Source organism: Nyctereutes procyonoides, unplaced genomic scaffold, assembly GCF_905146905.1.
Source record: "Nyctereutes procyonoides isolate TBG_1078 unplaced genomic scaffold, NYPRO_anot_genome, whole genome shotgun sequence".
NCBI lineage: Eukaryota > Metazoa > Chordata > Mammalia > Carnivora > Canidae > Nyctereutes > Nyctereutes procyonoides.
In genome coordinates, this window is record NW_026575044.1 from 37,996,810 (window position 1) to 38,013,058 (window position 16,249).

Below are 16,249 nucleotides of genomic sequence, written 5' to 3' on the forward strand. Positions count from 1 at the left end.
TTCTATGAGTAGTTAGATCGTAATACTAATACACGAATAGACGCTTTATCAAAATCAATCCAAGAGATGTCCTCTCCAGGTTTATATACCTATAGACGTCATAAAGATTAGTATAGTCAGTTTTCCTTCTGATGTCAAAATGGTTCAAGAGGGATAGGAAAAGGATCCAGATATGCATTCAAATAACGTTGACTGTGTTGGCATTATCTCAGTCAGCTCTTTTGCTTACTTTCTCCTCTTAATTGCTCTCCACACCCATAAAGGGGAAGAACAAACAAAACCACTACTGACTTCAGCTGCCAGGTTCTAATGATAAACAACCACTTTCTGGTGAAACTTTAATTACAAGCCAGGCGGCCCATGGGGCAGGAAACAGCGGGCTCTGAGTTGAGGCCTCGGGCCCACCCTCGCCACACGGAGAAACACCGTCATTAAGCGCTGGCCCTCTGAGAACCTGCGTGTAGCCAGCAGGCTCACCAGACTTTCCTACTCTGTGGTCACCGTCTAAAAATTTCAGGGCCAAAACCACAGAGGCAGCTGCAACTTGGCTTTCCAGACCGACCCAGAAGTTGTTGTTGTTGTTTTTTTTTTTTTTTAACTTCAAAATTTCCCCTTTGCCCTTTCACGGTGGCTCATAGTGGGAGTGACTCTCAGAGATCAAAGTTAAAAACCAGTGTTAAGTCTGAATGAATGCAAGGCCAGTTGTAAAGGGCTGCCGCTTGAACTTTGTACATAACAGGCTTCTTTCTAGGCCTCAAGGAAACAATCACCTCTAGAACTCTCCCGTTTCTGAAGGCAACTGTGGCCATGAGTGGCCCATTTATCTCATACTTAGAATACATGTGAACGAAAATACACATCCAACTACATCCTAGCAGATTAATATTGCCAACACTAGGACTCAGAAAGCCCACTCCTAGGTGTATCTACCCAGGAGAAATGAAAATACATGTTCACAAAAGACTTGTAGAAGAATGCCCATGGCAGCAATATTCATGGTATCCCTACACTAGAAACCCAAATGTCAATCAACAGGACCGTAGATAGACAAACTGGGGTGTATCCATACAAGGAATGGGGAAGCTCTTTAAAAAAAAAAAAAAACCAAACTACCGACACATGCAACATAAGCGAGTCTCACATATTAGATTCTATGAAAGGAGGACCACCGGCGGGGGGGAAGCACATAGACTATGTTTATAAAGCACCAGCACCAAAATACACAAAATAAGTTTATGGTGATAGAGTCAGAACAGCAGCTGCCTCTGCAGGTAGGAGGCAGGACAGGGTGAACAGGAGGGAACTTTCTAAGGGGAAAGAAATGTTCTATCTTGATTAAAGCAGAGATGACAAAATTCATGGAGCTCTACACTTAAAACATGTACGTTTGGCCATACATAAATTACACCTTAATATGAAAAGAAAAAAATGGTAGCTGGGAGATATGATAGAACAAAAGGTTTAGCTCATCACTTTCTGAGTTGACTCTGCAGAGGCAACATGAACATCTCAGGCCCTGGAATTCCACAGGAGCAAAACACCCCAAAACCCTGGACAATAGCCCCTGGTTCTCAGGCTTGAGGCCACCACTGAGCTGGCCTCCTTCAAGCTGCACTGGTGACCTAAGGAGAAGAGGCATAGGCAGCAGGACCCCACATGCCTTGGCAGCCAGTATGAAGGGACACAGGCAGTGCTGCACATACAGTCAAACCTGGCTCCTGGCTGGCCTCCCTCCCAATCTTCCAGCAAAGACCATGAAAGGAAGCCCCCAGGAAGGGGGACAGACGAGCTGGGGGTGCACAGACTTCACAGAGGCCTGACATCTGTCTGCAAGGGGCACCCTGCCAATGATGAGGGCTCATCTCCCACCCACCCACAGACCAAGATGGCCCCAGATCTTCAAAGGTTTTCAACAGCCTAAGTCAAGTAACCCTGTAGCTCTGTCTACCTTGGTAGTTAGTTCCTATAACTAGCACAGCTCTGTGTGCCTGTGGTCAAGGATGGAAAATCTATCAGGATCATCAGTCTATGGGCTTGCTTTCTCCACTTGTGCATGTGTGTGTGCACATGTGTAGAGGGAAGGACAGTGACTTTTATTGTTAAAAATACTGATTTTATACACTCACCCTCTTTCATCCCTTCACAAGACAGAGTCTTGCACATGGGCCTTTCCCACTGGGGCCTGGCATGGCTACTCCTTCTTACCACTCACACTCACCTTCAATGTCATTTCTTCAGAGAAACCTTCCTTGAGGCTGACCTCCCACCTTCACCCCCATACCCTGCCCCCATAACCTCCTACCACTTTTCTTCCCTCTCCTAACGACTATAGTGACTTATCTGCTTGTTCACTGTCTGACTTCTCTACCCACTGTAAGGCTGAGGAAAATGGGGATAGTAGCTGGTTTGTTCTCCACCATATAAGGAAGCACTTGGTCTGGCACATAGTAGGGCCTCAGTCAACACTGGCTGAATGGGCAAATTGTGTATCTTCAAGCAAACCAACCAAAACCCAAACCCACACACTTACTCGTGCAAGTCAGCTGCATGTGAAACAGCCCTAAACTCCATGCCTGCTTCTAGAGAAGAAGTCTCGCGGGGGCTAGTTTGAGGCTCTTAATAACACAGGACATGCATATCAGTGACAGAGAACAATGTTGAAAAGTGGACGTCCCATATTTGATCAAAGTACCAATCTCTGCGGCCAGAATAGATGTCCATCTTATGGGGCTGACCAGAAAATGCAGTTCACAAGCCATTTCATTCTTTAAAACATGTACTATTACAGGAAGCAGGGGCTGTAGATTCAACATGGTAAAATGAAAAATGAGCCAGTTGGGAACATAAAGCAAGGAGGAGAGGACGTATATGCTGACTTGGCAAATCATCTAGCACACTGTCCAAGGAGGAAAAATTACCTGTGTGCACAGGCATGCACACGAAGACTGCAGCCCAGAACCTCGAAGCTCACAGTGAAACCATTTAAAGAAAAAAATAAGATCTGGCACCAGCCTGACACAAGGCATCAGAAGGAGAGTCAATATTATCACCAGACACAACATGACCTACAGAAGAGCTCCCAGCCAAATCCCAGTCGATCAAAAAGAGTGCCCTCTCTTATTCTCTTGGTCACACAGAAGTTTTAAACTGTTGGCCCTAAAGAGTCATTGTCACGTCCTACCCTGAGATCGGCAGTTCTGCCGCTGACTGCTGAGGGATATGGGAGTCACAGGCCAAGTGAGAAGAGCACCAGGGAAGGAGCTCTAGCCTTGGCCCCCACTTCCTGTCTGTCAACGGTGACAGCCTCACTCAGACTCCCCAGCCACAGTTTCCTGCCCGTTACTTAGTAAATAAAGCAATGAACAACATAAAGAATCCTACTCCTACACAAGGCATGACGTTTCAGTTGCTCCCTCCTTTCCATTAGGGTGGTGATTCTGGTCATTTATTAAATACTTATTACGTGCTAGCTTACATGAATAAGCCCTGGTTTTGTAAAAGTAAATAATCTTTACAGGTCACAGAGCAGAACAAAAAATTATAAATGGCTCTGGTTCTGCTTTTTGAGTTAAGAGGTACAGAATGAGGATGGGAGAATGAGGAGCAGGGGCAATTTTAAACTCAGTGCCTTTGGTAATTCATTCTGACTCAGCATGCCATGGGAGAACAGGATATATGCTGGGAGCAAGTAGCGAGGACCTGAGTTCTGCCTGGTGTTTCTTTGGTGTCAGCCACTCGCCAAATGTTCAGGGAAGAAAAAGAGAGGCTGGAGGGTGGATCCCCAGGGCTGAGAACTCTCAGCTCAGGGTGAACGTTCAGGGGCCCTTTGAGTAAATGGAATCCCACTCTGGCCTCTGCAGACACAAGAACCCAGAAGAGAAAAAGGGACCGTGTGCTCATTCCCAAGGCTAGGGCTGCTGAGAACAGCACGGGCTGGGCAGGAGCAAGGGAACTGGAGCGGGATGTTCTGAGTTGTGCCCGCCCCTCCCCCCCAGGGCCCGTCAGGGAGGCGGTGGGAGCATTCCAGGTCAGTGCTCTCCTGCCTGATGCCGTGTGGGGCAGGCCTGGCCAGGCAGGTTTCCCACAAGCCCAGCGCTCCCCGCCCTCCACAGCTGCCCCAGATCTGCGAGCCGCTCAGTCCGGGCAAGTCTGCCCCAAGAAAGTACAAGGACCCAGCCAGGCCCTGCTGGAGTCTGGAGAAATGGCAGACCAAGTGGTGGGAAATGGTGGTCAGCCAAAAGCAGAAACCAAGATTACCACAAAGGGAAAAACAGGAAGAGTCCATGAAGTAAAAATGGCAAGGAAAGGTTTTGCATTTAACGCCCACAGTGGCCTACCTTCACTCTCCCAGAAGATAATTCTGTCATTTGGAGCCCAGTGCCAATTGTTTGTTTGGAGTGCACGTGGAAGCCTACAGTCACCAGGGAACTCCAGACAGAGCTGAATCTGATGGAACTGGTTCTTCCCTGGGGTGGAGGTGGGGGCATCTACAGATGAGTAAGCTCAGGTGAGGGTCCCTGAGCTAGTCTGGTAGGCAAAGTGGTTGATGCAGGTCAGGTGCCCAGAAGAACCCAGGACCAGCCCATGCTGGTTACTCTGTGAGCAACCCACACTGGGGAGCCTCCAGAAGCTCCCTAGGCTGAGCAGTGTGTGAACAAGCCCCCTAGACTCCAGAGAGCAGCCACCTGTTAGGATGGGCATGCCTGAGGGGCCTGAGGGGTGAGGCTGAGGGAGTGAGCAAACAGACCATCTCTCCTCCGCTACTCACCATGTACGAAGGAAAGATGAGAACTCGCTTGTGTTTGCCACAAGGCCACTGGGGGTCATCCAGGAGATTTGGGTCATAGTCCATAAAGTCTCCCAGGTCGCTACCTGAGGGTCATACACAAAATAATCAATAGGGGCCCCAGGGAATTGAGCCAAAAAAGTCACACTGCATGCTCTGACCCTCAGGAGATAGCTCCCCTTGTTGATGAAGCATCTCCCCTGCACAAGGGATCACCAAATACTTAACATTCGGACAGTTTTTCTACTTTGGAAAATTATTTATCACTCCCCCTGACCTGGGAGAGCACAAAACCTCCCAGAGCACAAAAGATGCAGCGAGCACCGGGATTACAAAATGTAGCACCAAAAATGTGCATTCGTCAAACCTGTAGATCCAATTAGCAACTCAAGTTCAGCCATGTGAGCTGCAGGTTTCTAGAGTGAATGCTTCTGGGCTGGCTACCGTGTCTTGTACAAACACAGATCAGAGCAGGCACCAGGGCAAACAGCTGTAAGTGACCAGAGATGGCGGGAACATAAGGACAGTGCATCCAGACTCAGCACCTGGACAGGTCTGAGGAACTTCCTGTGCCCCTGGAATTTTTCTGAGAATAAAAATAATACTGCTTTGTATAGTTTTCTCCCTTATTCAGGTTTACAAAGGTTTGATGAGGCAAGGCTGAAAGCAAGCAAGCCTTCCTTCATGTTTGTTGGCCATGTTAGCTCACCTGCTATGAGAGTCACAAAACGTTCCCACACCTAATCCAAATCTGAACACTAAGAAAATACAGGCAAGACCCAGGCTGAGATAAGGAGCTGAGTGGTGCAGAGAGGCTGGGGGGTAGGGGAGGTGGTCCCACCATATCTGCACATATCTTAGCATTTCTCCTTGAGGGAGCTTGGGTGCTGGTGGCTGAAACATCTCACTGATGAGGTCCCCCTCTGGCCTGGCTGTGAACCTGTATGGCCTGAAATTAGATTTGCCCAAAAGTCATGTCCCCCGTGGGATGGGCTCACACGCCATCCAGAGGCACCCATCCTCCAGTCTGCACACAGGAAGACCCAACACACGCTGTGCACCAAGGCACCTTCTGCCATGCACTGCCTGGCCTTAGCCCCCACCCAAGGTTACCTGTGTCCAGGCTCCCCTGGGTGCTGCTTGCACGTCCTATGGAAAGGCTGCGGTGGCTCAGGTTACGGAACTGGGAGAAGGAGGAGGTGGAGTCTATGGTATTTCTCCGGGCTCCAAAGGCATTTGTGGGTAGCAGAAATTGGGTGTAAGAAACAGTCTAAAAGGTGAAAACAAAAATGAGCAAAATAGATTATTCCCAGGCAATGTTAGCTATGCATCCTGACCAAGCTATGTTACCACACCAAGTTCATGTCCATATTCTTACATCTGTACTTTTTTTTATTTTATTTTTTTAATAAATTAATTTTTATTGGTGTTCGATTTACCAACATACAGAATAACACCCAGTGCTCATCCCGTCAAGTGTCTCCTTCAGTGCCCGTCACCCATTCACCCCCACCCCCCGCCCTCCTCCCCTTCCACCACCCCTAGTTCATTTCCCAGAGTTAGGAGTCTTTATCTTCTGTCTCCCTTTCTGATATTTCCCACTACTTCTAAAATCCAGTGAGATCAGAAATGAAACTTATTTTGGTATTTATTTGTGCCAAAACCTAAATTCAACTGACTTGAAGCTATATATAGTTTTAATATTGCACTTCATGTGAATACTCATGTTATGTGGTAGAAATGTTAGTGTGTTTGAGAACTATCCCAGAAGCTGCTGGGATGTTGTGTAATACATGACACACAGACTACATTTTTTTTTTTAAAACACCGAACAAGCCTTATAACCCACCAAGTGCAGAATCCCAGAACACATCAGGCCCCAAGAGTGTCTGATGAGGGGTCGGGGCCTCCTGTATGTTTCATTGGCAGATGTGATCTCTAGCTCACCTCCCTCATTGCTAGGTGAACGCTCAACCTTCGGCAATGAACAAAGAACAAGTTTTTCTTTTCACCTGCTTGGAGCAGCACACTCATGCACCCCTGCTTGTGAGCTCGGGGCTGATGTCACCCAGACACAGTGGTGACCAGCTGTTCTGGGAGAGGGGAGGGGAGGAGGTCATATGCTGCCCCAGCAGCTTCAGCTGGAAGCAAACTACCGTGGGATGGCTTCTCCAAATACCTGCATCATCTCCATAAACAGGCTTTTGAAGGGTTTGCAAAGACTGACTGGATCCAGCACAGAAAGTTCATCTTTCAACCTCACTTGCTGGACTTCCACCCAGCAGCTCACTGGATTGCGGATAAGGAGAACTGTGACAGCCTTCCTGTGAGGTGCTCACTAAGGCTGAGACTCAGCTTTTTAGGACCGTGGGAAGCCTCTCTCCCCAACCTCCTCCCACTCAAAACAAACTTTCTAGTGGCGGGAACATTGTTTGCTGACACCATGAATCAACCGGTGCATTCAAACCACCGGTCCTCTGATTCCAGGGCATGCACATGTGGGTGTGAGATACTCATCAGTATCCTGCGTTCCATTATGAGTAGCACTGGTAGAGAAATACTCGTGCTATTTCCTCACTGGCTTGGTGGATTTCTGGGTGCATGCTAGGGGAGCAGGGATGGGCCCCAGACCTGGTTCCTGTACCAAGAGCCAGGGTCACAGTGTGTCATGCTGCCTCGGCATCCTGACACGGTGGTGTGGGCACGAACCTGCCGATTGGAAGCCAGGAAGCCTTACCTTCCCGTCGGCTCCCAGCTCCACGCCTTCAAGACCAATGATCTCTTTCAAGCTCACAGCACCTGAAGACTGCTTCCCTCCATCCAACTTCAAATCCCTGAGGAGGACAGGCCCAAGAAAAAACACTTCAGTCTGTACTCAAAAGAGCCATGATGACGTTTCCCACAAAAGACACCACAGTCATACTGATGAAAATGACCGAAGGGGCCCTGGCCAACAGAACAGCCCTTTGAGCTTCCTTTGCGGCCCATCAGTAACACTCTGAGGGCAATTCTACTTTGTTTCATCCACTCTGATATAGATGAAATCCGGTGAAACAGAAAGCCTGTAGATGAAAGTCAGGCTCAGAAGCCCATGGAATACTGATGTTCCTCTCCGCCAGGCCCCTCAGCTCCTAGTCAGCCAACAGGAGGGCAGGGAGCATTCCCGGGGCATTATGGGGCAATGGCTCTTAGGCTCTGGCCATTGGTTTCATTTTAAAGCTAAGGGAGACCACTTCTCCTCGCTGCCCCCTTTATTAGCTGAGAGAAAGGAATTCTGGTCCTAAACAGTTTCCAGCATTACTGCTGGTAACAAAGGAATTACTGCCGCCAGAGTCATCCCAGCTATCTCACCAGGGGACCTAGAAAATGAGTATATTTCTACAAAAGAATGATCTCCAGTATTAACAAGCATTTATACAGCACTTCATGATTTACAAAGCCTTCCACACATTGTCTCTCTCATTTCTTAATAGGACCCTATTAGACAGGTATTGTGATTATCTTATTTATAGATGAAAAAGCCCATAGGAGGCTAAGTGGCTTGCCAAAGTCACCAGAATAGTAGGCTATAGACTGTTATCGCATCCAGTACCGTTTCTAGCACATCCTGTTGCCTGAGAGATGGAAGACTGAGCTGGCTGTGTTTAAGCTCAGGTGTAATTGCTCACATTGTCAAGGACAATCCCCCTTCTTACAGTAGTCCTCAGACTTGGCTGCTGATCAGAATCACCTGGGGATCTCTGACAAACTACCAGGGCCTGGACCCCATCCATAGACATTGTTTCAGTTGATATGCAGTGCAACCTGGGTTGTCAGTTTTTAACCCTTGCCACGTTTGGGAAGGACTGTCTTCCAGTTTCTTTCTCTATAACGTGGTGCTTGTTAGTCAAAAAGTCATCTCAGACTGGCAGTGGCCTTGCTGGGTGGCCTGGAGGGAGGCACCATATTCAATTCAGGGGCTGGCTCCCACAACCTAAGCAGGAACAAACAAAATGTACAGGCAGGACTCTCCAGGCCCAAGATAAAGAGAGGGAGCAAGGTGAGTGAGGGGAAAAGAGACAAGAAGCCTCTCCACCTAGGAAGGAAAAAACAGGGGATTCTCGGATTTAGTTGAGCAATCACTGGCTCTATAATCCTATCTATAATGCAGAAGTGTGACAGTTTTAAAAGAAACAGCCAAGGGGCACCTGGGCGGCTCAGTCAGGCATCTGACTCTTGATTTCAGCTCAGGTCATAATCTCAGGGTCCTAGAATCGAGCCCCCCCCGCATGGGCTCTGCACTCATGGGAGAGTCGGCTTGTCCCTCTCCCTGTGCCCAGCTGCCCAGCCCCCCACCCAGGGTTGTGCATGCACGCACTCTTCTAAAATATGTAAATCTTAAAAAAAAAAAAAAAGCCAAAATCTGCATCTAGTATTACTTTTTTTTGTTTGTTTAAAGTAGTCTCCTTGGGACACCATCCTATCTATGGTCATGCTCAAAACTCTCTGTGGAGTCCTTTCCGCAATCAACAGTCCAGTTACACAAAAGCAGCAAACAATCAACCCATCCCAGTCTGCAAGCTTTGTATTTATATGTATTTATTTGCTCTGAAAGCTATTACTAGAATCAGTGTTCCTCCCACCCACTACCATATCCTACTGACCAGATCTGACTGTAAAAGACTTCAGGTAATTCCAGACATCAAGCTCACCCTAAGGGATGGTGCAGAATAGGACAGTAACTCAGAACTGTAAGCACTCTGGTAGAAGGTGCACACCATCCCCTCCAGAGCTCCAAACATTCTGAGCAATGGGAGTACTTTCAGGCCATTCGTGCGTTCTCCCAGGGGCACCTGCTCTGCGAGGCACAGTGAGATCCAGGATAATTTAAGTCACATCACTTTATAAAACATGTGAACAGAGACCTGCATTCGTTAGTGACCTCAAACCTGCAGCTGGGAGCAGAGTGGGGCTCAGCAAGGCCACCGGAACCTGAGGGTGACACATGCCAGAGACCATCCACCCCGCTGCCCGCCTCTTAAAAGGCTTCCTCAAGCAACGAAGGGCAGAGAGGATGCCTGCACTCACAAAGGGCAATGCCAACAGAGCAAAAACCTGAACCAGGCAACGAATAAGGGGATGGCCATGGCAGCCCAGGAGGGGAGCAGATATAAAGGCTGCAGTGCCTGCATTTCATTAAAGGATCTTCGACTCACTTCCGGGACTTCCTCCTCGCCTAATGCGCACCCCAGCAAGCACGTGCCTCAAATTCCCAACTCCCAAACAACCGTCTCCTTGTTTCCATTATGCCAGACACAGAATGTGACTTAGGGCTGAAACTTATTTAAAAGCACAGCCTATCTTCATGGGGTGAGAAAATCGAAAGAAATAAGGATATTAAAATATGCCCATTTTAAGAGTGCTCTTGAATGAACTACTGGCTGCAGGCAGGGACGGAGGCTCATTCCACATTTGTATCCCATCTACACAATGTCTGCTGTGTAGTATTTACTTGAAGAAGCCAGGGAGTCTGGCTCTTCACTGTCTCACCAGTGCTGGTTTATACCGACGGCAGGGGACGTGGATATTTTTCCAGCATGCACCGTCCCATCAGACTCCATGTGCTCACAGGCTCCTGATTCCCTGGGAAGGCTTGTCTTGGTCAGGGGGACCCTCCCTGCTGGATGTACCCACCCCATCCACAGAACCAAACCGGCCACGCTCAAACCACAATTCCCTCTGCTTCCTGATGCCTGCCCCAAGGGAAATGGAGCCATAACATGCATTAAACTTTATGCGTTCACATAAAGCCCAAGATTCCGCTTAACAGATAAATCTCAAAATACATTTAAAGAAACAGGAATTCTTAGCTCCAGTGATTATTCCAGTCCTTCAGGACTGGACCACATGGAAGACAAAGGGTGACAGGCTAAGCTCCACCACACCTAACCACAGGAACCCATCTCTCCAGAATGACTGTGTGGGTCAGCTCACTGCAGCCATCACTTCCCGCGGCCCTTCACTTGTATCGTTCTCCTTTCTCAGTAAACTAAGGCCAAGCTGAGTCAGAGAACAAGCTAGAAGAGCAGTGGGTCCCCCCCTCAACCGCTTCTAGAAAACACACATTAATTGCTCATTAGAGACCCACACTATTCAACACCATTTCCTATGGAAACTTTCCTCCATCTGAATTGTCTGATGGGGCAGCCACTAGCTGTGTGGCAACTGGGCACTTGAAGTGTGACGAGTTGACTGAAGAAATAAATTGTTCATTTCAGTTAATTTATTTTTTCTATATGTTTTTTAAAGATCTGATTTTTAAGTAAGCTCTACAGCCAACATGGGGCCTGAACTCACAACCCCAAGATCAAGAGTCCCATGCTCTACTGAATGAGCCAGCCAGGCTTCCCTCATTTTAGTTAACTCAAATAGCTAGCTAGCAAGCTAGTAACACAGCTAGCAGCTACTGTAATGGACCAAGCAAGCCTTCCCCCAAGTGGCCTGGCCACTACCTTGGGATGTTTACCTCCCAAGCCCCAGCTCACTGGAGAAGAGACTGTGTCAGGTGTCCCAGAGGAGGTGGGAGAGAGGCAGGACCCTACAGATGGAACCAGCAGAGGATTATCCTCAGTGGGGAGGAAGAGGATCACTGTGGGACTCAGGTTCAAAGAGGACTCATGCCCTGCATCCCTTTAGCATTCTGGGAACAGGATGTGCCTACATGAGGCACAGAGCAGCACAGCTCTTCAAACTCAAGGCATTATGGAAGACTCCAGGTCCTTTGCACATCTTGGGGAGAAAGGAGGATACCCAGTGATGATTACATTTTAATTTCCCTTCAGCCTTGGGGTGGGGTTGGGGGTAGGGGCTAACAGTTCATGTTTAGAGAGTTTTTTTAAAAGAAGAAATGAGACATTTCCTGCACTCCACACCTGGTGTACTCCTATCTGCTCCATTTGAACTTCAAAACGTCATCTACACAGTAATAGCACAGTTGCTCCAGAAAATTGACAGGTTTGTGGCAACGGCTAAGGGCATGCTTTCCTTTTTTTCTGCCTTAGATTCAAGAAGAGGTTGTCACTAACTTCGTGGCTGTCATTTTGGTGGCACTGAATTAAGAGGACACTTGCATACACATCTGCTTGCATAGCCACATGTCCAAGCAACATGACACAGATCTTGTCTAAGCTAGGTCAGTGTGTTAGTTTCTTAGGTTTTTAATTTCTCTATATTAAGACTCTAGGCATCTGAAAAAGGCAATCTTTCACAAAGAGGCTGACAAACTTCTCTAGGTTCCTTAGCTAAGTGCTCTCATAAGAGTTGCTGAAACCTTGTGTTAACACAAGCCATAATGGAACATGTTGTTAAGGTGCCCACAGTGGTTTCACATCGCACCACCTAATTTATAGATATGGTAATTGCTCGGGACTTACATGTGAGTGTATAGCAAGCAAGACCTATGGCCCAGGATGCCTCCGTGTTTGGGGAGCCAGGAATAATCTTTTATTAAAAAGATTAATATATTAAAAGATTAATATACCCAGAAATAATCTTTTAAAAACTCCAGTGAAAAAGGATCATAAGCAGAAGTCCCTGGGGAGTACTGATAAAATCTTGATGTTTTCTTTCTAACATCATTGTTCTGAATTCTCATTAAAATGGTGTATGAAAACAGAAATATCTGCTTGGTGCCAAAGCCAACATTAACCCTTCGAGACCAGGAGACAGAACTGGGTACTGTGGAACTGCAGCTGTAAGTAATTGAAAGCAGACAGAAATTGGACTTTCCAGTTTCTTTGAAAAGCCTGGAAGATTATTTTTCCCAGATACATGTAGCATCCAAATATTAATTTATTTATGTTCCACCTCCTTCTAAAAATGGAATGGAGGCAAGTTCAAATACCATATGTGGATACTGTCCAAACTTGTGTGCATTGCGGTTTACACGCTGTAGCTTGCACTCAGAGATGAACATGGTTAGCTGCGTCACAGGGAAGGATCTCATTTGGACAGAGGCACTAATAGAACCAGTGGTCAGGAACCACGGACAATGCAAGGGTCTGTTTTCTTCTCTTCCACAGGCCCGGGTGACGCTATAGCTCAGACCTACTTAGCTCCAAGAGTTCATTTCTCATCTATTCAAGGTTCTTTTGCAGAAGCTGTAAGCAACAGACACACTTTGAAAACCCAGCACAAAGGTTTTCTTACAAAGTCTGGCCAATGGGGGTGGATATGAGATGTTTAAGGGGGGACAGTGCAGGGGGCTCACAGAAGATGGAGGAGGGGATGAGAATGCATTTGGGGAGATAGCCAAGCAGCAATTATACCCTTATTTAAAGGGGCAGAAACACAGGCTGGTTCTTTGTGGAGTGGAACTCTATTCTTCATAGGACCGCCCCACAATTCACTGAATATAGCTCTCCTTGAAAGCCTGTGACTTGGTGGTCGGAAACTCCCTGGACCTGTCTTAGTTTCGGCTCCCACAGCAAAGAGCAAATACACATGATTTTGAAGTTGTGGAATCATCTGGTCAGAGCAGATGGCCAATCTAGATATCCTGGTGTCCAAAGGGGATTACCTAGGTTGCTGTTAACCACACAACAACCAAATCCTGATTTCATCCCATGTAACAGGCAGAATGATCTTTCATTACCTTTTCTGCTCACAGAGCTATAATGCATGGAATTGATCAAACAAGATGCTGTATTAGATAACAAGAAGTTCAAGGTAAGGTCTTTTCCTAAAGGAGCATGTAATTAGCGAACCAATATTACTAATAAAAAAAGATGTAACATTTAAATACTTAACACCTGGTAAGTAGATGGACCTGTGTGTGCATAATCCATTAACTAGTTTCCAGGGCTTTCAGCTTCCAAGATGGCCTGCCTTCCACCTGCGATCATTTAATGGTGCTGTAAACTTGAGACCTCGTAATGCCAGCCGGAAGCACCACTGGGCTCTTGCTCTTTAAGGGACAACAATAGGTCAAACGCTTTGATACATAAATAATTTAAAGCCAGTTAAATATTAATAGGATTTCCAGATCTTTCAAAAAACAGATTTGCTGCAGAGAGCAAAGCTTGCAAGCTGGATTAGGAAATACCACTTGTGAGCTAATTTTAATTAAGAGATTATGCATCTACTGGAACTCAGTGATATAAGCAAGCATTTATCATAGTTTATGAAGTCCTATTTCTCGCCTCTTCAGATACAACACAGTTGCCATCTTGGATTGGGGCTGCTTACTTGTACCAGAGCAGAACGTTACACAGTTCAGTCAGTGGAACAAAGCTGAGGGCTGACAGGAAAAAGTGACATCAAAGCAGCTTTTAGTCTACAGCACTCCATCGATAAGCCATCCCCCCAAGGGTAACTGGCAGACAATGAAGGGGCCTTAATGTAGCTTACACCAAAATCTTTGTCTAAAGGCAGCTCCTATCAACAGCCGGATAACGGGATGATTCATCCATGAGATCATTCCAGAGTCTGTCTTTGTGTGGGAACATGGTTGGTGTGAGGAAAGAAACACAACTTGTGAATGCATAATTTCCCACCATGAAGATATGTTCTGGGGGATAGTGGGAAGGGAAGAAGAGGGGGTGGCAGGGGGTATTTAGGCTTTGAGGCCCCCTCTCAGAAACAGCCATTTTCTATGTCACAAAATGATCAACACTTGGGAAATGGACCCAAGAGGATGACCTCATCTGAAATGCCCCCATGCTGAAAGCTAAGAAGGACATCAACAAATACCACGTGGGCACTGCTATTTTATTTTTTTGATATTTATTTGAAAGAGCATGCACGTGAGTGGGGAGCAGGGCAGAGGGAGAGTGAGAGGACATCAAGCAGACTCCTTGCTGAGCAAGGAGCCAATGAGGGGCTTGAGCTCACAACTCTGAGATCATGACCTGAGCTGAAATCAAGAGTCCAACACTTAACTGAATGAGCCACTCAGGCGCCCCTGGACACTGCTATTTTAAAACATGCTCCTACTTCGTGCTGCACTGAGAGGCCATTTTCTTCACGACACAGTCGTGGATACATCCGTAATAAGTGAACCCAGTCACTATCACTCAGTCAGGTCTGGTTATCTGAATGGGTCCTTTTCTACACACACATCATCAAGCTGGAATCATACAGCGTGGTTATTTTACATTAACCCTGAGTCACAAGTTAACTGGGTTAACTGCTACTTTCTTCTGGTTGGATCCCTATATAAAGAAATACCCACTGATGTCTGTATGTTTTAGGAAATAAAGTGCATCTGGGCACTTGGGTTAGTCCCCATATGCAGACAGTCCTAGGACTGACCTCAATACAATGTGGGCAGTCTCTCACTCCAGTGGGTTATGTTCCAAAGCTTTTGAGTTGGCCGTCTGTAACTCAAAATGCATTTTCCTACTGACACGATGTTACAAATGGAGACTAGGCCCACACAATGCTCTTTTAGCCTATAATATCACTAAACTAGCCCCACAATAAAGCAAGAGCCGTGGTTGTAGGGATAACAGGTCAGAGGGTGTAAGAGGGCAAAGAAATAGGAAAAAAGTGGACTCTGAGTTTCCTGGTTTGGGGCTGACCTTCAGCAACATTTTAAGGAGGGTCAGGTTTGCATTATTTCTACCTCCCTCTCTGAACCTCCTTTTCCTTCTCAGGACCCTAGGATTCTCACTCCTAAGATGTTCCTTTTACCACTTCTCCCCGCCCTCTACTTCTGAACCCATAAATTCCTTTGCAGCTCCTGGTCCCACGGTGACGGCACAGCAGCCCAGAGGACAAGGCTGAGTGCAAGAGGAGGGGGCAGTGGTCTTAGGTAGAGGTGTGGAAGAACTGTTTAGCAAGCGGGGTCTGCCTACTTGAGAGTCGGGAAACTTGCTTGCAATGTATTTTGTAAGCAAAGGGTTGCCAAGCCAAACCACAGATCCACACTAGAAAAGAGAAGGCAGTGACTCATGTGGATAAAAGGCAAAGAGACTCAGTTGAGCCTTGGCAAACTGCTGGTTGAGAGAAGAGGAGCTGGTTTAAGGCTGGGACTCTTCCCAGAAAATAGTATAATTTACAAGCTTAATCTGAGAAGAGTGTTTACAGCTATGGGAAGGTTTGATGTTACAGTTATAGTGAAAAAGACGGGCAACATCTGTTCCTCTTTTCAGTGACCAGCTTCCAATAGCTTGTTTTGAAAGGTGGGATTTGGCAAAGCTTCTTCCCACCAGCAAGAAAGATCAAAACAAAACAATCATCTCTTCATATTCCATACAGGCACATGCACTAGGGGTAAGGGGGAAAAAAAGACTGGAAGGAAATAGACCAAAGTGTTAATGAAGGTTTTGTTCAGGAGGTAAGGCTCGAGAAATGACCTTCATTTTTACATACATCCTAGATTTTTAAAAATATGCACATACCACTGAGGAAAATAAAGACCAGATAAAAGCAGATCTGAAGATGAATCCCTTGTGTCTGTAGAAACACCATGCTGGCTAACTC

At 46.8% G+C, this 16,249-nt stretch overlaps 1 protein-coding gene across 1 annotated transcript in view; it reads right to left on the reverse strand.

Moving 5' to 3' along the window:
* CABLES1 (Cdk5 and Abl enzyme substrate 1) overlaps positions 1 to 16,249 on the reverse strand; it is a 116,879-nt gene that overhangs the window by 16,117 nt on the left and 84,513 nt on the right. Inside the window, exons 5-7 of the mRNA XM_055323619.1 lie at positions 7,524 to 7,620; positions 5,900 to 6,056; positions 4,769 to 4,872 (exon numbers count right to left, since the gene is read on the reverse strand). Of these exons, the coding sequence (XP_055179594.1) occupies positions 4,769 to 4,872; positions 5,900 to 6,056; positions 7,524 to 7,620 (358 nt within the window). The remainder of the gene's footprint in view (positions 1 to 4,768; positions 4,873 to 5,899; positions 6,057 to 7,523; positions 7,621 to 16,249) is intronic.